A 21,042-nucleotide genomic window follows, 5' to 3' on the forward strand; every position below is an offset into this window, starting at 1 on the left:
CCTCCGAGTTTTACCCTTTCTCAGTGCAGTCTGAGAAGAACCAGAAGGAGAATCCCGTATGGGTCAGAAAAGAAAATTGGATAATAAAAATTTAGTAAAAACCTATAAGTATGTTTGGGTTTTAATGTTGCCTTTATATTTTTAATTTCTGTGGAGTACTGGTTCTCTCTTTTGTTTTTGCTTGGTTTTGATTTTTCTTGGAATTGTGGTGCTTTCTGCTGATGGTGTGTGTGCGCCTTCCATTGCAGGGTTCGCAGCCGTTCCACTCGACTTAAGGCCCAGGGATTTGGCTTCTGTCCAGTGTGTTTTGGAAACCTTGGGACACCACTGCTCTAACGTGTTTACATGCATCTGCTTCTGTCTTAGTGGCTGCTATGCCTCCATTATCTGTACATAGAGACCCTGTTTGATGTTACCAGTAAGGACCAGTGCTGAATGGAAGATAACCACTATCCCTTTGCCAGAGTTGGAAAATAGTGAGAACCCATTTAATTAACAGACTTGAGGATTTGCTTTATTTGTCAGTTTCCTTTGATATGAGCTCTATAGTCAGAAATGTTGCATTGATTAGGAGGTCCTTGGGCATTCTATTTTTCAAGTGTCCCATGACTTCACCATTCTGTCCACCTCCCTGCACAGGAACAAAGCTTAGCTCCAGTGGAGGGAGAGACCTCTGTCCTCAAGAGTTGAGTCAGAACTATATTGTATGGTGTCAGATTGCTGCTACAGAGTTGCCAGGTACAGGGAGATGGGAAGTTAGTTAAGAATTTCTGAAAAACAATTGGAAAAAGAGTAAGAGAGGAAATACCTCGAATTGTGGTTGGGAAAAGTTTAGACTTGACCCGAAAATGTCCGACCAAAAGTAGAATAGCAGCTAAGCTTGGGAAAAGGTTAGAGAGAAGTAACAATAACAAAAAGACGACAAACATCTTAACTTTAATATAATGGTGGAATTCAAAGGGTTTAAGGATGAACCTTCCAGGAATGATAGTGTGTTTTTGCTCAATGTGTTCTAATATTTGATTCAAGTAGGTTTTAGAATAATGACCCCAGGTTATCAGCCCAGGAGATGAAGTATATAACTTGCCATAGGGCGGAAAGTGTGTTTGGGGTGGGTTGGGGTTTGGAAGTGGGGGAGGAAACAGAGATAGAGAATTCAGTCAGATGTGTGTTCTAGGCCCCGCATTGCTACTAATAATAATTATGGCCTTGCACAAGTCATTTTCCATTTCTGGCTCTTAAAGAGTGGGGATTCAGTGAACTCTAAGGGCATTTTAGTTCTAAAATGCTAGGAAGCCATGATACCAACACATATCGCATTCTAGTTACATTATCTGCACAGTGGAATGTGTTTTACTTAGCAATTCTGAAAAAGTTTTATTTTGGGAATAAATATGGGCTGGAGAGAAGAAATATGATGGTTCCTTAAGAATTTTCCCTTGGCAAAAATTTGGAAAAATGCAACAGACTTCTGGCAGGAAATTTGCTGTTAGGATTGACACTGTCTTTTTCTGCATAATTAATGACCATGGCTGGTTTGCCATAGGTTTATAAGAATTTAATGTGGGAAAAGCCATACATGTATTATCTAATTATAGCTTTTACTGTTCCAAGGCCTAGTAACTCCATAGGGAGTTTATTAGTTACATAAATGATACTGCCTTTGTCTTCAGAACTGCAAGGTGGAGCCTGGTTTTCTAATTGAAGCTGAATTGGTTGGCGGTTCTTAAATCATAAAACGGTGGTGTTAAAAGTGTAAGTGGATTATTCCCAGTACAAGTATCCATAATACTCCCATTCTTTTCACGTCTAGGCCAACTGGTCTTCAGGCTGTTGTCTGCGCTAGTGGTCATTTGCTTATAATCATTGTTTTTCCTTTTTTGACTTCCTCCAAAGTGGTAAAGTGAAACTCCTCATGTGGTCCTGTCTGCCCTCCCTCTTCTTCTAGTCTCCCCATCCTACCCCATCTGATTCTCAGGTCAGGGCTACAGAGAATGGAAGGCTATGGCGCCCTATCACTGTGCACTCTTATTACAGAGCCAAGGATTGTCACCAGTGAAGAGGTCATTCTTCGAGACAGCCCTGTTCTCCCTGTCACCCTGCAGTGTAACCTCACCTCCAACTCTCACACCCTTACATACAGCTACTGGACAAAAAATGGGGTTGAACTGACTGCCACTCGCAAGAATGCCAGCAACATGGAATACAGGTGAGAGGGACTAGCAGCTCCTCAGAAGATGGGAGGGAGCACTGCTGAACTTACTATGGACATGCATAATGCACAGTTATGTTATGTGGGAGACATGTAAGAGTCTAACCCAGTATATCTGGGGTGAGACCCAGGGATCTATTAAAGATTTCCAGAGGATTCTGATGAATAGCTAGGTTTGAGAGTCATAGATGTTCCCCTCACTGTGATAATAGAGAAACAGCGTAGGGAGCGCTTTGCCTCAGAGGAAGGTGCTAGTCAGTAGGAAAGTCACAATTAGAATGCAGATCTCTTGACTTAATCCTGTGGTTTGAGGAATTAGATTGAAATCTACTTTAGGACTCTTAAAGCAAGAGCACCCTAAGTGATTTTTCCACTGAGTAGATTTCCTAGTGAGTTACCTTTTAGGAGTAGTTAAATAGGACCAGAACCTGATCAAGACCAGTAGATACAGGGCTCTTTAATGATCTGGAATAAGGTAATTCCAGTAACCAGGAAATATCATTTGATGAAAGGGATATATTTGCTGGCTGAAGCTACCCTGGCACGCAAAGATTTGGTGCTTTTTTGGAATAGCTAGAGCACATGGCACCTCACCTTTCAGAATAGTTTATGGTTGAAAACTAATCTGGAAAAGGATCAGCTAATCCTGTTTGTCAGCTTGATGCAGTGCAAAGAAAGAGTGCAGTGGAGTGAAACCAGGAAAACCTGCGTGCCCAGGAGTAGCGAGGACATTCTGCAGTATTTTGCAAGATTGAGATCTTTTCATACTTCTTATTTTATTGACTCACATTAAGGATCCTCCTCCTTTTTTCAAGTAAAGAAACTGAAACTCAAGGAGTAATGACTCTTCACTGTTTTCAAGGCCAAGTATTACAGCTAGTAAATTTCAGAAGCAAGGCTAGGTTTGGGCTCTTCTGACTTTTATAGAACCTAGGTCTCCCCCCCGCCATTTTAACATACCATTTTTAGTGGCAAGTTAATCTGTCTCTACTGTAGTTTCTTCTGATATTAAGTTGGAAATACAGCCTCAGCTATATTCTCATAGTTCAGAAAAGGTTAATCACATAGAACTATTGGGTGGAATGAAAGGCATATATTCTTGATCAGTTTGTTAGTTTTACAAGTTTGTATTTTTATAATAACTCTTTGAAGGTACCAGACATCCAGTTGTGTTTCTCCTAGGTCTTGTACTATGTCACCTATAGGGCTCTGAACTGTCACTTTATAAATTTGAGCTTGACTTTATAAAATAACAGCCTCTGCCTCCTCTTCTTCCTTCTTTCTTCCTTTTTTCTGGTCAGCTTATTTGCAGCTCTTCAGGGTGTTCTGCGTTATCAGAGTTTTTCAGTGTTCTCCCACATTTTGTGAAGTAACAGCTATGAGTCCCCTTGAACCACCTATTAAGTCAGCTATGGAGCTGGTCTTAGACCCTGCACCTGCTCACTTGAGGGGATGTTTTCCATTTGCTTCAGTTGCTTCCCAATAGCTAGTTGAAGGGAATGTTATGTAGGCGATTTTGAGCCCTAGGCATGGGCTCAAGCTTGGGAGTCATCTTTCTAAGTCTTTTCAAGACTGAAGTTAGTCTGAGCCCTAAGGGTACAGCTGCCTTTCCTCCTTGAAACTCTGGAACATTTGTTAAAAGCAGCTGACTTGTCTGTTTTCCCTATTGGGAGCATATTGATTTAAGAAGAGCTACTTGTATCAAATTTAGAAGACTCTTGGCTGTTCCTCTTAGAATATTATGCTGCAGTGGGTATGCTGAGACAGTCCTAGGGAGAGGCTGTGTCTCTCCTCCTCCATATTCTGTTAACCCCGTTTCTTTTTTGGGATGAACAGTAAGATGGATACTTATATTAGGCTAGTCAGTGGTCAAGGTTAGGGGTTTATCTCAGACGTTAACTAGTGCGGTAGAGATTTGACCATCACAAGTGTCATGTTTCAACCACTGAGTCAAGAGAGGAGAAGCTATATAATGGCTATCCTCTGATGTCGATTTCTCTCTCTTTGGTAATTACGCACTAGCCTGTCTGCATATGTTTTGGGGTGTGTGTCCAGGCTATAGTGTACTGAGCTGGTGTGAAGCTGGTTGTTAGGGGCAAGAAAGCTTGTTTAGGATCACCCTGTGGAATTCAGAGGAGTGCTGTTCTAGCCGTACACACTTCCTACAGTCCTTCTTGTCACTATGATGTACTTGATCAGGATCTCTGCATAGCTGTTTACTCTCTGTTTATATTCATTCAGTCATTTACTCCTTTATTCCTTCCCTCTGCTGTATTCCGGGTCAGATCATATGCAGCGTATAGAATTGTACACCGAATAAACAGTGCCTGTCCACATAGCCCTTGGTCTTTTGGGAAACGGGACATTCATCAAGCAATCACATAAATATATAATATATATTACATATTTATATAATATATATTTATAAAATATAAAAATATGTAATATATTATATATTTATGATACATATATAATAAGTATATAATCACATATGATGAATGCTTATGAAGAATCTGAGTGTATAATGAGCATGTCAGGGAGAGGGATGTCACTTAGATTGAGGATAGGAGGAAGTGATGTGAGCCAAGACTGATGCAGAAAGACTTAGGTTAGGGTAATGGGAAGAGCATTCTCTAAAGGAATATCTCACGTCGAGGTTTTGAGGGAGGAACAAGTGGGGCACGTTGAAAAAGTGGAAGGAGCCCAGCATGGCTAAAAAGTGGCTGAGATGATGGTAGGGAGCAGATTTGTGCCGGTCCTTAGAGTTCTAGCTGTGCTTAAAAGTCTTTTCTTTTCTTTCTTTCTTTCTTTCTTTTTTTAAAGATTTTATTATTTGTCAGAGAGAGTGAGCATGCACACAAATGCGGGGAGCGGCAGGCAGAGGGGGAAGCAGACTCCTCACTGAGCAAGGAGCCCGATGCCCAGCTGCATCCCAGGATCCTGGGATCGTGACCTGAGCCAAAGGCAGACACCCCACCAACTGAGCCATCAAGGCATCCCTGTACTTAAAAGTCTTAAAAGTTTAGTTGCATCTTTGTGGCTGGTGCTCTGTCAGAGATTTTTTTTTCTCCCTAATGTCCCCTGGGTCCTGTTAGTGAGTAGACTTATTGAAAGGCATACTACTGAAATACAGTGTGGGAAGAACAAGCCCACAACAGGGTCTTTAGGGAAGCACAGAAGATTTGCTTTTTTTCCTGCTCTTACTTATTTGACTAGAACCACCAGGTGAGCAAGAAGTTTTTATTGATGGCTCCATCCTCTGTATCTAAATAGAGTCTGTTTTGTACAGCCCTCTTATTTTGATTGCTTGTTTAAGGTTAGAGAGCATATATCATTCTATATTTGTATTCCAGGCACCCAGGAAGGAGTGAAGCATTAATGTTTTGTAATACATGGAGGGAGGTTTTGCTTTTAGTTAGGAGGAGGAGAGTTGCATTCAGGGACACAGTTTGGAGAGCAGGGGCCCTGGTTGCCCTTTTGATTCTTTTGTTGTGTATTTTGTTGTATATTTGTTCCCAGCTTCCTCACTTGATTTTTTTTTTCTCATCTCTGCAGGATCAATAAGCCGAGAGCTGAGGATTCAGGCGAATACCACTGTGTATATCACTTTGTCAGTGCTCCTAAAGCAAATGCCACCATTGAAGTGAAAGGTACAACCCAACAGAGGCTGCAGTGTGAGCCTCTCGCTCTCTTTCTGAGACACTACTTGGTCTGGACTTCCAGTCTTCAAGCTGTTCTTGTTCCCATTATGGGAGGCAGTATAACATTATGATAGGACCACAAGCTCAGAGCTCAGGCGCCCAGGTTTAACTCCAAGACCTATCATCTCTTAGCTATGTATATGACTGGCAAGTTATTAACTTCTGTGTGCTCCTGTGTCCTCGTTTGTAAAACCTACCTCATGGGGATTGTAAGGAGGAATGAATAAGCTGATACGGTAGTTTGAGGCATAGGAGATTGCTGTTTCTGTGTGGTAAAAATGAATGTTGGCAGCTTCGTTATGGTTCAATCTATGTAAATCCCTTAGAACGAAGTACCTTACAAATATTATTACATAGGTCTCTCCAACAGGCCAGGAGGATTTGGAAAAATAAGATGTGCATGGTGAACATAAACTATTTGTGGGTAATTCATTGGAATTTTAATAGGAACTGGGTGCGTGGCAACTTCAACAGCTGTGTCTTGAACATGTAGCTGAAAGTTCGAGAAAGGAAAGGAACTCTAAGAGAAGGGACAAGTGAATTTTACAAGATTGGAGCTACCCTAACATTGTGAATCCAGCTTTCCTATGTTATTTCAAAGAAGCAGCTGAGACCCAGAAGAGTGCAGCCATGAGCTCTGGGTCACAGAGTGGTTTGTGGCAGAGCTAGGGTTAGAACCCAGGTCTTGACTCTCAGTCCCCTGTTTTTCCATTTTATGAAATGTCCAGGGGGAAGGTGGGGCTACTGTTTGAGGTTAGACTAAAGAGATGAGGGGTTGTTTGTTTGTTTTTCCAGTCTTCTTCATTTTGCTTAGGAAAGAGACAGACTTGTTCTTTAAATCCATAGGTGATCTTTAGTAGCTGAAAGGACAAATTTAGGAAATGGAAGATCCCATAATAGCAGATACTCAGATCTTTCTTTAAACAATTAGAAGACTAGAGGTTCAGATTAAAGAAAGGCTGAGACAGATTCTAAGTTTCAGTTATATGTTGTTATTAAATGAAAGCATTGTCTTGCTGACACAGCCCTGACTTATAAGTGGACATAAGGGTAGCCAGTGTCTCTTCTAGCTGCCAGATTGAATTCAAAATGCCTGAAGGGGTTGAGTCACAGTGGCATGGTTACAGTCCACACAGGACAGAGAACCTGGGATTTGATTCCTTCAGGGCTTTTCTTGGAGAGGTCTGGGTTTATCTCTGTTTCTGAAGGATGACGCATTTGTTCAGCATGGGGAGGGAGGCATGAGAAGGCCTTTTCTCTAAGTCAGCTGAGTGTCTTTCCTTGGCTGGGTGAGCAGGACTACCTGGAGAGATGTTTTACTCTCCCAGGAGAGACTGGAGGCCCTGTAGTCTTCCAGGCTGAGCCTTTGGCACAGGATGTAACAGGATGGGTGAGGAGGGAGAGTGGTGTGTGTAGTTAGCTGTCCTCCGCAAGTCTGAAACATAATTCCAAGCAACTGGAAGTCCTGGCTTCACTGTGATCCTGCTGACTTGGCTCTCCTGATTTCTAGCAGCGCTTTCAGGAGTGGAGATGGAGGTTTCCCAGTGGTTGGCTGCTCATGAGCTGTGCTTTTGTGACCCCCCCCCCCCCCCCCCCCCCCGCAAGACATCTTTTCCTCACATTCCCTTTAGCAGATAGGAGGTAGTGGTCTGGAGCGGCAGAGAATAGGAGGCTGCAGGCAGGAGCATTTTCAGAGGAGGTTAAAACTTCCATGACAGCTTGTCGCTGTGACTGTGTGTGTTGTGCACTGCTGCCTTTTGCTGCCCAGGAGCTCTGTGAGGAAGATTGGGCAGGTGGTGAATTCTGCTTTTAAAAGAGTAGACCTTAAGGGAATTCTCTTTCATAGAATTCTGAAGCATATTCTGTGATTAGCTTGGACTGATGGGTTAGTCTCTCAAGAAAATTTACAGTGAATTCCAGTCTCTCTCTTCCCTAACACCTGGATAGAAAACAGTTGAACATTTAATGTCTTTTAGGGGATAATTAGTTTAGTCTGATAAAGACTGAACATTTGACTTTTTTTTGTTTAACTTCAAAAAAGATTTGCCATGGCGGGGGAGAAAAGAAAAAAAAATGATTTGCCATAAGCCCAGGATCATATTCTAAGCTAGGTGGTTGGGGTTGCAAACTGCCTTCCACAGAGAGAGAGAGGGGCTGATTCCCAGAAATTCATATAATTCCCAGAAATTCTATGAATTTCATATAAATTCTGGTTTTGTTTTCTCAGAGTCCAATATGGCAAGGTAAAAGACCGTTATCTTTGTATAGTTACAAAGATTTGAAAAATATGCTGAGTACTTGAGAGAGATTCAAGAAACATTAAGTGACCTCTGCTGAAAGGAGTCTCTGAGAATCTTCCTTTGTGGTTCAAGTATAAATTGGCATTTCAGGGCTGGCTCACTTATAGCACACAGATAGATCGCCTTAGCACCAATTCTGCAGGCTACAGCCCTTTTCTCCCCTCTTTGGCTTGTACTGCATGCATTCTGCTCCTCCTCACCGAGGTGTTGCTGGGACTTAGCACTGTGGGGAGCAAAGGGCCTAGACTAGATCAGAACTGGGCACTGGAAGAGCAGATCATCATATCTTGCACTGCTTACCGTGTGCAAGGGAAAAGAAGACTGAAGGAGTCAGAGGGACACGTGGCCAGGAGCAGGCCTGAGGTGGCAGTGTTTTTCCACTCTAGCCTGTAGAGCCCCTGTCAAGAAAGGAATTTTGAGGATGGCAATGTCCACATGTAGTAGGGAAGGCCTTGCATCTGAAGTAGGGTTTTTTTCTTGTACTTTTTTTAAAGGCCAAAAATGTGGCACAGTGTAAACAGGAAGATACTATTACTGTGTAAGGATTACATTTCTTAAGTATTTGCCAGGTGACCTGAGCAGATGCTGGGGGTGAAAGATGGAGCACGGCTGGCCAGGGGAGAGGAAATCTCCATGACTAGATCTTAGTGGGATCTTGGCCGCAAAGCCCAGCCTGTCTTGGGATCCACTTAGGTAACTGTGGGGAAGCATCTCTTTCCCCAGCATTTTGACTCTTCAGAGGTTATGTCTTCTAGACACTCCATAGCTTGCTATAGAGCATTCGTGAATGGATAGGTACTGAATTTTCTGTTTCTGTAATTCTTCAACCTTTCTAACTCTTACTGTCATTCCTCTTTCCCTTTCTTCCTTTTCTGAAACTAGAAAACAAAATGTGCTCATAACAAAGCACATTAAAAATGTCTGTAATTTACAAAAAAAAGAAAACCCCTCTCCTGACTTCCAAACCCTATCCTCATCACTCCGTTATTTTGATTAGTCCAAGAAATAAGGAATTTGAATTTTGTTCTGTTTTTAGAAAAGGATTCTGGTGGTCACCAAATCCTCTGTAACAAACATGCTATCGCCTCTTGGGAAAGGTACATCCCAGACCCAGGAAGGTCTGCATTGAGGGTCTAACTCATTTTTTTTTTTTTAAGATTTTATTTATTTATTTGACAGAGAGAAATTACAAGTACACTGAGAGGCAGGCAGAGAGAGAAGGAAGCAGGCTCCCTGCTGAGCAGAGAGCCCGATGCGGGACTGGATCCCAGGACCCTGAGATCATGACCTGAGCCGAAGGCAGCGCTTAACCCACTGAGCCGCCCAGGCGCCCCGAGGGTCTAACTCATTTTATTAAGCTCACCATTATCTCTCTCTGCTCACTGGGCATATCAAGTGACTTTCAGTCTTGTGGGGGCTACCAGAGATGAGACCGATCTTGTTTTTCCCTCCATATTTCTCAGCTTTCTTTGTATTTTAATTTTATGGCTAAATGTTAGGATTTTTAAATGTTATAGCCTTATCCTGAATCCTTGTTTCCTACTCTGTAATATGGCCTTACAGTCGATACATTAAAAGTTCAGACTGGCTGAGATGGAGTGATGACAGTATCATTAAGAGTAATAATACACATCTCTTCATTTGTCTGGCACTTTCAGCAAACAGAGCATTTCCATGGTTATTTATTTGATAGGTAGCTACTTTGATTGGCAAGGATGCTTAGAGGTTCTGACATCCTTTAGGTCAGAACTTCTGTCAAAGCTGAATTGCCCATACTTGAGAAGTCTTTGAAAGCAAAATAATACCTTGAAGTTGCTAGAACATTGTGAGCATCAACCTCAGCCCAAATAACCATACCTGTTCGTTCTTTTCCTCTCTTCAGGGTGCTACCCTGACCTTCCTTAATAAGAATGGCTAACATTGCACACTAACTGTGCCAGGCTCCGTGCTAGGTGCATTACAATTCTGTCCTCCCTTAGAGTCTTCACAGCTCTTGGGTGGAAATGCCATTATTATTTCCACTTTTCAGGGGAGAACATGGAGGATCCAGGGAATCAGATGACTGGCCCAGTGTGACAGGTAACCCATGGAACAAGGGTTCTCATCCAGGCACTCCTGTGCCAGAACCTGTGCTCCTAGGCCCTAAGCCATGTTGCTGTGTTCATCATATAATAGCTAGAATGTCTTGGACTGAGAGTCAGAAGTGGGTTCTAATCCTGCCTTGCCATTAAACTTTCAGTGGCCCTAACCATTCACTGTCGTTCTCTCCTTTCCTCGGGCCTCAGCTTCCACAAGTGTGTGATGAAGCAGGGTGAGATAGATGCTCTTAAGAGTTCCTGTAAGGCTCTAGTAGGCTCTAGTTCCCTTAAATGGAAGGGGGAGAACCCAAAGGTGAGGCTGGGTTATTGAAGAAAAGGATCTCTAAGCTTCTTTTCTTCATGGTAGTTGGCTGTGTCAGCTTCTCAGCTTTGGGAGTGTCCCCTCAGTGCTCCACATACCTCCACTCACTCATCTCCCTGTCTTAAGGGACAGTACCTCCTTCTACTGCCTGGATCTCGAACTGGTGCCAGGAAAGATACGAGAACAATGGTTCTCAAACTTGACTGAATGTGTGGGCACTGTGGCTGGATATCAGGCTTACGAAGAGCACTCTGGGTGATAAGAGTGGCCCAGGCTAGAATCACTGTCTTCAAGGAGACTTCAGATGCCACCCACTCAGTGCTCTCACACACAGAAGGGGAAGAGTCTCATCTGCAGAAGGCAGCACAAGTCCCGGGCTGCTCTAGTCGTCAGATGAGTGATGCATCTACCGTGTGTGGAGGCGGCTTATTGAGCCACAAAGCCAACATCCCTTTTGTTTCCATTGTGACCAGTCTCATATTGCTTCTTGGGCTAGCTCTTGGCTTAATAGTAAATCTTAACTCTCTCTCTCTCTGCCTTCAGCCAAGCCTTTAAGTTTGCTTACAGCAAAGACGAAAAATGAGTTGTGAGGTTATGAATTTGCCTTGAAAAGTATGAAACCCCACCCTATGACTCCATTCTTAGCTCTGTTGTGTTTAACTTTATTTAATGTCAGATTCAGCTGAACATGACTCCATTGCCCAAGTGGACACTTTCTGCAGCCGCCAGTGTGACAGAGAAGCTGGATGCTTTGCTCTTAAGTGTAGGCTGGACAGGCAACAGAGGGTGCTGAGAAACATGTGTTCGTCCTCAGCTATGGGCCCAGATAATGAAATTGGGTCAGATGTTTTTGGGTAACTAAGATTCTTTTCGAACCCCTGTGTTGCCATTCATCAGGATACTGGAAGGATATCCATTAACTGATGTCTAACAAGGCCAGAGAGCAAGTTAATTCCTGAGTAGATCTCTGATCTCTTTTAAAGGTCCCTCTGTTGCCATTCATCAGGATACTGGAAGGATATCCATTAACTGATGTCTAACAAGGCCAGAGAGCAAGTTAATTCCTGAGTAGATCTCTGATCTCTTTTAAAGGTCCCTCTGTTACTCTCTGCCTCTCTGAGAGGGTAGGGGAAGTAAGGAGTATTTGGCTCTGTCAGATGCCACAGACCTACCTACCTTTAGACCAGCTGACCCTGGTTAAGTAGTTCCTTATTAATTGGCAAGCCCATAGAAGGTGAGACACCTTAATCAATATAAATAGGCCATTAATCAAAATTTGTGAGTATCTGACCCGATTAAACCTTATTAGAGTTACAAACAAAAGTCCTGTTTATATCAGTAGGGAGAGAACACGTTAATCAGCATCTCTTTGACTTCTTAGAACTTCTAATGCCAGAGTCTGAGTCTAGCCTTTCCTTTCCCTGATTAATAACTAAATTTAAATGTTTTTGACCCTGAGCTCCAATCATGTGCTAGATTGGTACAGAGATGTAAGTTAATCCTCATAAGACCTCTGTGAATTATGTGAGTATTACTCCTGTTTTACAAAAGTGAGTAGTGAAACTCAAAGGATTTTAAATGACCCACCTTAGGTTACTCAGTTGGTGAGTCATAGTCTCAATGGAGCCTAAATTTCTTTGACTTAAAGTCCAAAGCTCCTTTTATTTATGTTATGGTATACAGAGTAAAGTCCGAGGGCTAAATCAGTCCACCTCAGGTCTAGAGTGTTCTGTTACATCTACAAGCAAAGATAACCTTTAGGCAGTTTTCTATGCAGTTGTAATGCATATTGCATATTTTTATTTTTTATGGACTCCATTCTAGTTTGGTTTATTTTCTCTTCTATGTGATAAAGTACAAAAAAGCATGACCTCTGGAATCAGTCCTGAATTTGGTCTCTAGCTTTACCATTTATTGGCAATGTATTTTTAGAAGTTCAATAACTTCCAAACTTGAGTTTTCCAGTCTATGTAAATGGGGTAATGTCTTCTTCATTGGGTGGTTAAATTAGCACCAAACTTAGAGACTTAAAAGCAAAACAAAATAAACCCCCCCTTATTACCTTGTAGGTTCTGTGGGTCAGGAATTAGGGAGCTGGTTAGTGGGGTGGCTCAGGGTCTCTCAGGCTGCATGCAGTCTTCTGAAAGCTTCATGGAGGCTGGAGGATCTGTTTGCTAGGTGGCTGCCTCACATGGCTGCTGTTGACAGAAGGCCTTAGTTCCTCACTACGTGGGCCTTTTCCATAGGCTGTTTCAGTGTCCTCCAGGTATGACAGCTAACCTTCCCCAGAACATGTGATCCGAAAGAGAGCAAGGAGAAAGACACATGGTCATTTGTGAACTATCCCAAGTCACATACCTTTACTTCTGCTTTATTTCATTCATTCATTCATTCATTGGATTACTGTCACTAGGCCACACTCGGGGAGGGAGTAGTTATGCTTCACTTCTTGAAGGGAAAAATATCAAAGACTTTGGTGACTATTTAAAAACCACCATGAGGGCACCTGGGTGGCTCAGTGGGTTAAGCCGCTGCCTTCGGCTCAGGTCATGATCTCAGGGTCCTGGGATGGAGTCCCGCATCGGGCTCTTTGCTCAGCAGGGAGCCTGCTTCCCTCTACCTCTCTCTCTGCCTGCCTCGCTGTCTACTTGTGATCTCTCTCTGTCAAATAAATAAGTAAAATCTTAAAAAAAAATAAAAAATAAAAAATAAAAACCACCTTGAGAGGACTCTGAGCCCTAAGGAACCCCCCTTGCTCTCTTCCCAGTGCTTACATGTGCTCTGAGAGTCTAGTGATCTTTCTTGCTGTGGATCCACTGTCCTCAGCTTTTCTTTCTCCACCTCCCCCACTTTTCTTTCTTTTTTTTCCCCCACTATTTGTGTATGGTTGACTCACAGTATTACATTAGTTTCAGGTATATAGCTCTGTCATTTGGTAAGTTTATGCATTATGCGATGTTCACACAGATGTGGCTGCCATCCGAAGTGCAGGCTTTCTGATTGAGCAGCTACCATAAAGGATAGAGAGAAGTGAAAAAGATTTTTCTTTGACTCAAAGGCTAAGGTAATAGTTGTTATAATCCTTCCCTTAGGGATAGAGTGATGTGGCTTGGGTTAATTTTCTCTCTGCCCACAACACTAGTGACACTTCCACCATCCCAAGGGTGACTAATCAGAGCGTCACTTGGTATTCTTTGCTAAGCTGAGGAGAAAGCAGTAACAGATCTAACCACTGAAGTCTCTTGCCTATAGGTTTACACTATGTAAGTATGGCCAACAAAGTGTGATGAGGGTGGCTAAGTTCCTAGATAGTCTTTGTGTATAGTAGGCTTTAAGGCCGTGTTCACATGGGTAAATAGACGCCTCTGTAGAATACCAGAATCAGTGAAAAGGGGAAGTGGTGGTTCCCTAAACACCACGGTAGGAGTGAAGATCATCCCCATCCTTCTCAGGTCTTGGCCTTCTGGTCTGCCTCCTTTCAGAATAGCTACTTCTTAGAGGCCGTGGCATCATAAGCCAACTCACCTTTTAGCCTTCTAGGTGGTTCTGATGTGCAATATTGGGATGAGTCCCCAAGGTAAAAGCTGATGGTATTAGTTAGATAACTGGGCCAGAGTGGGTATTCTCTGTGGGGCAGAGGAGAATGAAAATGGAAAAATCTGCCACACATACGCTGATTTCTAAAGTTTCCATCTCCATCCTAGACTACTGTCCTGAGCTTCAGACTGGACATCTCAGCTGTCTACTTGACAACTTCACTCAGATATTAAAAAAGTATCTTAAGCTTAACACGTCCTAAACTTTGAACTCCTGGTTTTTACTACCACCATTGCTCTATCCCTAAACAAAACAAAATAAAAACAACCCAACAACAACAACAAAACACAGCTTGAGTCTTCTATAGTTTTCCTTATCGTAGTAACTGGCAACTCCCTTTTAAAATTATTCGAGCCAGAAACTTTGGAGTCATCCTGGCTCTTTTCTCTTGCATCCCACATCCATCCAGTCCATTGATAAACACATGAACTCAGCCTAAAAAATATATCAGAATCTCCCCAACTTTTACTGCTACTACTGTCATCCAAATCACCTTCTCCCTTGCCTGGATTACTCTTAACAGCTTCCTAAATGGTCTTGCTTCCACTGATGTCGCTCAACACAGTTGTCTACATAGGAACCAGAGGGAGCCTGTTAAACAGGCAGATCTTTCCATACCCCTGCTTGGTATTTACCAGTGGCTTCCTAGGTGACTCAGAGTAAATGTCAAAGTCACTGCAGTGGCCTGCAAAGTCCTCTTTGATCTGGGCTCCATTCACTCTGATGTCCTCTTCTACCATTGGCTTTGCTTACTGAGCTCCAACCAAACTCCTCCATGCTGTTCCTTGTCCATAACAAGTGCATCTCTGCCTTAAGGCTTTTTTGTCTTTTATTTGGAGTGTTCTTCCCATGGATATAGAAGTGCTCTACTCCCTTATTTTCTTCATGACTGTGCTAAAATTCACCTCAACAGAAAGGCCTTCCCCCCACCACTCTGATGGATTTGGCACATGGTAGGTGCTCAGCCAATGTTGATCAAACACATGAAACAGCTAGAAGCAAAATGGTAGCTCCTCTGTTTGTTGTGTCTTCTCCAATGGTGTTTTTGTTAGTGTATCGTCGTGGAGCTTGCTTCTTGTAGTACTTAAGATGGTCTTTACTATTTATTGACTGAAGAAAGCTCTGAGGAGGGGTGAGCAGGTGGAACAGTAGGTCTGAGCAGTGATCAAGTGGCTTTGGGGGAAATCTGGTATGGTGGCAACAAGATTGACCCCGCTGGTCCACTCCCTTCTGCAGTGAGGAAGTTTGCTTGGGGGGAGAAACGATGTTTCCTTTTATAACATCGTTTTTAGAAAAGACCTCACACTGACTAGTACCGAGCCGGCCTCAGTTGGGCAGGCAGTGGCTATAGAGACATCTTGGGACCTTGTTCATTCCCTTTCTGTCCAGGTGCCTCTAGAAGTGGGCTGGGAAGCACAGTCTGAGATCCTTTTTTTTGGATCCTTTTTTTTTTTTTAAAGATTTATTTATTTATTTGACAGAGAGAGATTACAAGTAGGCAGAGAGGCAGGCAGAGAGAGAGAGGAGGAAGCAGGCTTCCTGCTGAGCAGAGAGCCCGACGCGGGACTCAATCCCAGGACCCTGAGATCATGACCTGAGCCGAAGGCAGCGGCTTAACCCACTAAGCCACCCAGGCGCCCTGGATCCTTTTTTTAAGCCAAGAAAAACCAAGCTATTTAGAAGGGGAACATGGGACGAGCCCATAACATAATATAATGGTACAGGCTTTTATAGTCTCAGGGTGAATGTTTTAAATCTTACTTATCCAAGGACACTGGATGTAGATGGGGGCTAGAATTACCTCCATTTGATAGTGGATGTAGAACTGAAGCACAGAATAATTAAAGAACAAGCAAAACTGGAATTTGGACCAGGCTTATTGATTCTCTTTCCTATCTTGGCCAACAAAGTGATATCTGGCCTACTTTGAGTTTTATTGCTTTCACATTACTGTAACTGATGAGGAGGAGGTATGGTGGAAAATTTAGTTAAGATCAAAGGAGACTAATTTCAAAGAATTAGCCCCCATCTCTGACTTCTTAGATCCTTGAAACTTATTTAATTTTTTAAAAGATATTATTTATTTATTTGACAGCGATCACAAGTAGGCAGAGAGGCAGGCAGAGAGAGAGAGGAAAAAGCAGGCTCCCTGCAGAGCAGAGAGTCCAATGCGGGGCTTGATCCCAGGACCCTGGGATCATGACCTGAGAGCTGAAGGCAGAGACTTTAACCCACTGAGCCACCCAGGTGCCCCGAAACTTACCTGATTTTTAAACCACAAGTTCTATTTCTTTGTAAGTGATCCCTTAAAACAGAGAATACTAGCAATGTCTAATGTATCTAGAAATTCCAAGTTTGGGTTTATTGAGATTACTGCAAATCAAGTGTACAGGTCAGATTCTGAAACTGTTGAAGTCTCTTGGGACATTGGTTGAATTTCATGTTTATTCCTTTCTTACCCTTTGTGAAGACCAGTTTGCTGGATTCCTTCTTTCCTAGGAGAACCTTGCCCATTGATGTTCATCAGATTGCTTCTCTGGGCATTCATTGTTTTCACGTATCTTGCAGTAGGACTTGATTTTAAGTGTTTGATCTTAGGGTTCTCTCATTTCCTTAAAGGAGTGTATGACATTTGATGTAATCTGTAATTGTTAATAGTGCACACATTTTAAGAAAAAAAAACCATAACCAGAAGAGGAGATAATAGTCCCTGTGTGCATTTTTTTTAAAGGATGTTTCATTTAGGGTAGTTGAGCCTGTGTCCACTCTTCTAGGAGGTTAGAGAACCACCTGCATTGTTAGCAGAACTTCATGTATAGTAATCCTGGTATCTGCGTGATTGCTTCAGTGGGTGAGAGGTAGGGGATGGATTGGTTCCATTGCTTTGTTCTGACCTGAAATGCCTGTTATCAAAGATGACTATGAGGACAGGCCTAGAGACTGGCTGTATTAGAAGCAGAACTCCGAGTCCATAGGTAAGGCCTTTGTATCCTGTAGGCTCCTGTGGTAACTGCTGAACACTCTCTCACAGCTGCTCCTGACATCACTGGCCATAAACGGAGTGAGAATAAGAATGAAGGGCAAGATGCCATGATGTATTGCAAGTCAGTTGGCTACCCGCATCCCGACTGGATATGGCGCAAGAAGAAGAATGGTATGCCAATGGTGAGTAGGAGGCAGCCTTGATTCTCTCTGCCTGGGTTTCTGTGCTAGAGTTTCTCCTGGGAGATCCAGACATGTGGAGTAGTTGCTGTAACCTGCCATACTGCCATGGCTTAGGTCACCCGTTCTAGTCACAGACGGTTACATTTTGAATTTGAAGGTCACTGACAGTCTCTGTCCAGCATGGAATCCCTACAAGATTCGTTAAAGGTGGCTGTCTACGAAGGGATTTGACTGGTTTGCCTTTAAGATGGGAAATTGAAATAGTTAACCCCAACTGTTGCTTTTTTTCTTTTTTTTTTTTTTAAAGATTTTGTTAATTTTGTTTATTTGACAAGGAGACAGCAAGAGAGGGAACACAAGCAGGGTGAGTGGAAGAGGGAGAAGCAGGCTTCCCACTGAGCAGAGAGCAGGGACTCCAACATGGGGCTCAATTCCAGGACCCGGGGATCGTGACCTGGGCCAAAGGCAAACACTTAACAACTGAGCCACCCAGGCACTCAAGATAACCCCAATCTTAAACTTTTATTATTTTTCTAGTCCATTTGTCCAAAAGAAAACACTGCTCTTGAAGTAGTCTCAGTACACCTTTCTGGTTTTGGGGGAAGACATGGCAGCCAGGGCAATTACTAGTGTATTCCAGAACACAGGGAGTATTGATTAGGGATTGAAGCAACATGGTGAGGTACAAGGGCAGCATTGGACATTGGAAATATGACCGTATCTGCTCTCAAAAAGATCAAAGAAAACATCTTTTTTCCAGTCTGTGGGGATGATTCTTGGTAGTGCTGCGGAGGGAGTCCAAGTTTTAGACTCTTACTCACTCTCTGATTCATGATGTTTGGCCAGTCTCTCTTTCTGTCAGAGAGGGTGTCATCCATTCCTCCTATCCCCAGGCCTTGCATGCCCAGCACTGTACTTCTCAGTCATCCTCTTTGATTGTCAATAGTCAGAATCAGAAGGGACCAAGGAGATAATCTAGTCTGCTTCTTCAGAAAGATTACATATTAACCAAAGTGAATTAGTTACAGAACCAAGGAAGGGTCAAGTCCAGTTTTTTATTTCAAGTCCATGGTTCTTCCCACTCCATGACCTCTCAATAATGATATGTCAAATGGTGAAAAGGACTCTAACATTAACTACAATGGCTAGATTTCAGAAACCCATTAATAAGGGGGATGATGAGGAAGGGAGAGGTTGAGTATTTTTAGAGCAGGCCCTGAAAAGTCAATAAAATACTTAGTTGTGATGGCAAACAAATGCCCATTTCTCTCTCCTGGTCTCTGAGTAGAAGAGCCCTTGATTCTTCAATGGCCCTTTCCTTTTCCCTTTCCCTTCCTTTCCTGGTACCTGGGTGGCTTAGTTGTTAAGCGTCTGCCTTTGGCTCAGGTTATGTTCTTGGGGTCCTTGTGTTCTCTCTCTCGCTGTCTCTCTTTTTGTCAAATAAATAAAGTCTTAAAAAAAAAAAAAAAGATTTTATTTGACAGAGCCAGAGAGCACAAGCAGGGGGAGTAGCAGAGGGAGAAGAAGCAGGCTCCCCACTGGGCAGGGAGCCCCATGCAAGCCCCAGGACTGAAGCCACCCAGGCTCCCCATCAGTGGATATTTTGATATTGATCTCCTATTCTCATGCTCATGAACTCTTAATTACCTGTTATATTGTGAAAAACCTTTAAAGTCAAGTAGTATTTCCTCTTGCTTTTAAGCTGTGAATCAATTGGGAAACAAAAGTTTAATGAAAGAAGGATAGGGAAAAGAAAAGAAATTTCTAGGTTGATGCCTTTGAAAACCAGTTTGCTGAACAGCCTAAACTTGGTTAAGGGTGAAGATAAAATGCTTTCAGTTTTTTTCTAGACATTAATTTTACAGATCCCTTTTCTAGGCAGATCCCATAGGTTTCTTAGACCTCTTTTTTGTTAAAGAGTGGAGTCCAGTCCAATCCCAAATTCCCAGTTTTACCTCCTGTCCCCTCTCCCTAGCCTGAGGGGAGTAGAGGATTGTCCTCACTCTGTCTTCTGGGTTTTTCTTTCTTCTGTATGAGGCAGGAAGGGAAACAAATCCCACTCATCTGACTTTTGCTATAGTCAAGAGTCTACTGTTGGTTTTTGCTGCTTCTGGGGCCTCTGTGTGGCAGGTATCCAGATCCTGGATCTTGTAAGAATTTGTGTAAGTTCTTTACGGGACCAGTTCTTAGATATGAGAGATCTCCTCTTACTGAACCTTTCTGTTTCTTATTTAGCTCCAGCCACAGATGCTGGGGTCTGCTCACCCAGAAGGCAAACCTCTTAGGTACAGGAAACTTGAACTTCATGACTCTTCAAATGGTGGGAGTATAGGTTCTTCTGCCTTCTCATCTCCAAATAGCCTTTATCCAAGGTTGAGAGGTATATAGCTTACCAGCCAGTCTCCTGCCTAAATGGATAACCACTGGAAAAAGATACTTTCTTCTTGCCACCCCCAATCTTTGAGTGATTTTCTTGGTGCCTGTTCCACTTAGCTGCAGGGTAGAAGGCTGTGTGCAATGCCAGGTCTCAACCTGTCTTCTCTTTTGTAGACTGGCAAGGGGTAATCTGGTAATGACTTGAGCATAAGAGAGCTTGATGGGGCTCCCTTTTAATAAACCCTGGAAGGACTGTCTGCCCCTGATTTGTATGAACTTTATTTTTTTTAAAAAGAATTCTGAGGTACTTTTTTTTAAAGTAAGCCATAATCTATGACAATAAACATAAAAATTATAGTAGTAGTAAATGCAAAGTTTTAAATATCCTCACTGAAAGGCAGAGATCTAAGAAACAATGTAACAATATATTGCTTAAAGATGATCTGCATACAAAAAAATAGTTCAGAAGTGTTGAAACAAAAATGAATAAAGATATATATGGTGAAGTTATATAAATAGAACAATGGAAATATTAACATTATAGAAAGGTTCAAATAGAAAACATGAAACCAGAAGAGTTCCTTTTTATCATGATAAGAGGTATAATCCACATTAAAGACAAAGCTGTCATGGTCTATTATGCTACATAGTAGTTTCAAAATGAATGAAGCAAAAACTGGAAAAATAAGGAAATATAGCCAGATGCACAGTTATATGGTGGCAGACTTACATATATTATTTTTAGCCTTTGACAGATGAGATGGAGGGAAAATCAACAACAATGTGGAAGATTTGAACATATAACACAGTGTTAATACTGAAACCTAAATATCAATCACTGTTAGTTATAAATATATGTGAACACTTCCTCAGTACAAGTTAGATTAAAGGTGTTTGAAAAGTTGTCCTTCAAAAAAATGTATGTATATATTTAAAAATTTTACTGAAGTATAGTTGACATATAACGTATTCGTTTCCGGTGGATAGCACAGTGATTGGACAGTTCTGCGCATAGTGCAGTGCTTACCATGATCAAGTGTAGTCCCATCTGTTACTCTACAACGTTATTACAATATTATCGACCCTGTTCCCTATGCTGTACTTCCATCCACGGGTATGGGGTACTTTTGATGCTTCTCCCTAGTCATCAATTCTGTAGCAGTAGGACAAGTCCCACTCAGTATCTTCTTATGCATTGATTGAAAAGGTTAAAGTTTCTTGCATATCATGGTATTAAAAAAAAAAACCCGTGTTGAAGGTTTGTGGATCAAAGAAGACATCACTTCTGATC

General features: G+C 42.3%; 1 protein-coding gene across 3 annotated transcripts in view; it reads left to right on the plus strand.

Annotated features, from left to right (window-relative positions):
* The window catches only part of NPTN (neuroplastin), a 70,290-nt gene that overhangs the window by 38,264 nt on the left and 10,984 nt on the right, over positions 1-21,042 (plus strand). For all 3 annotated transcript variants that reach the window (XM_004758369.3, XM_013059368.2, XM_004758371.3), the window contains exons 3-5: positions 2,038-2,209; positions 5,768-5,862; positions 17,242-17,375. In XM_004758369.3, coding sequence (XP_004758426.1) covers positions 2,038-2,209; positions 5,768-5,862; positions 17,242-17,375 — 401 coding nt within the window. The remainder of the gene's footprint in view (positions 1-2,037; positions 2,210-5,767; positions 5,863-17,241; positions 17,376-21,042) is intronic.

This window comes from Mustela putorius, unplaced genomic scaffold (genome assembly GCF_011764305.1).
Source record: "Mustela putorius furo isolate JIRA1106 unplaced genomic scaffold, ASM1176430v1.1 tig00003972_pilon_pilon_pilon, whole genome shotgun sequence".
Taxonomy (NCBI): domain Eukaryota; kingdom Metazoa; phylum Chordata; class Mammalia; order Carnivora; family Mustelidae; genus Mustela; species Mustela putorius.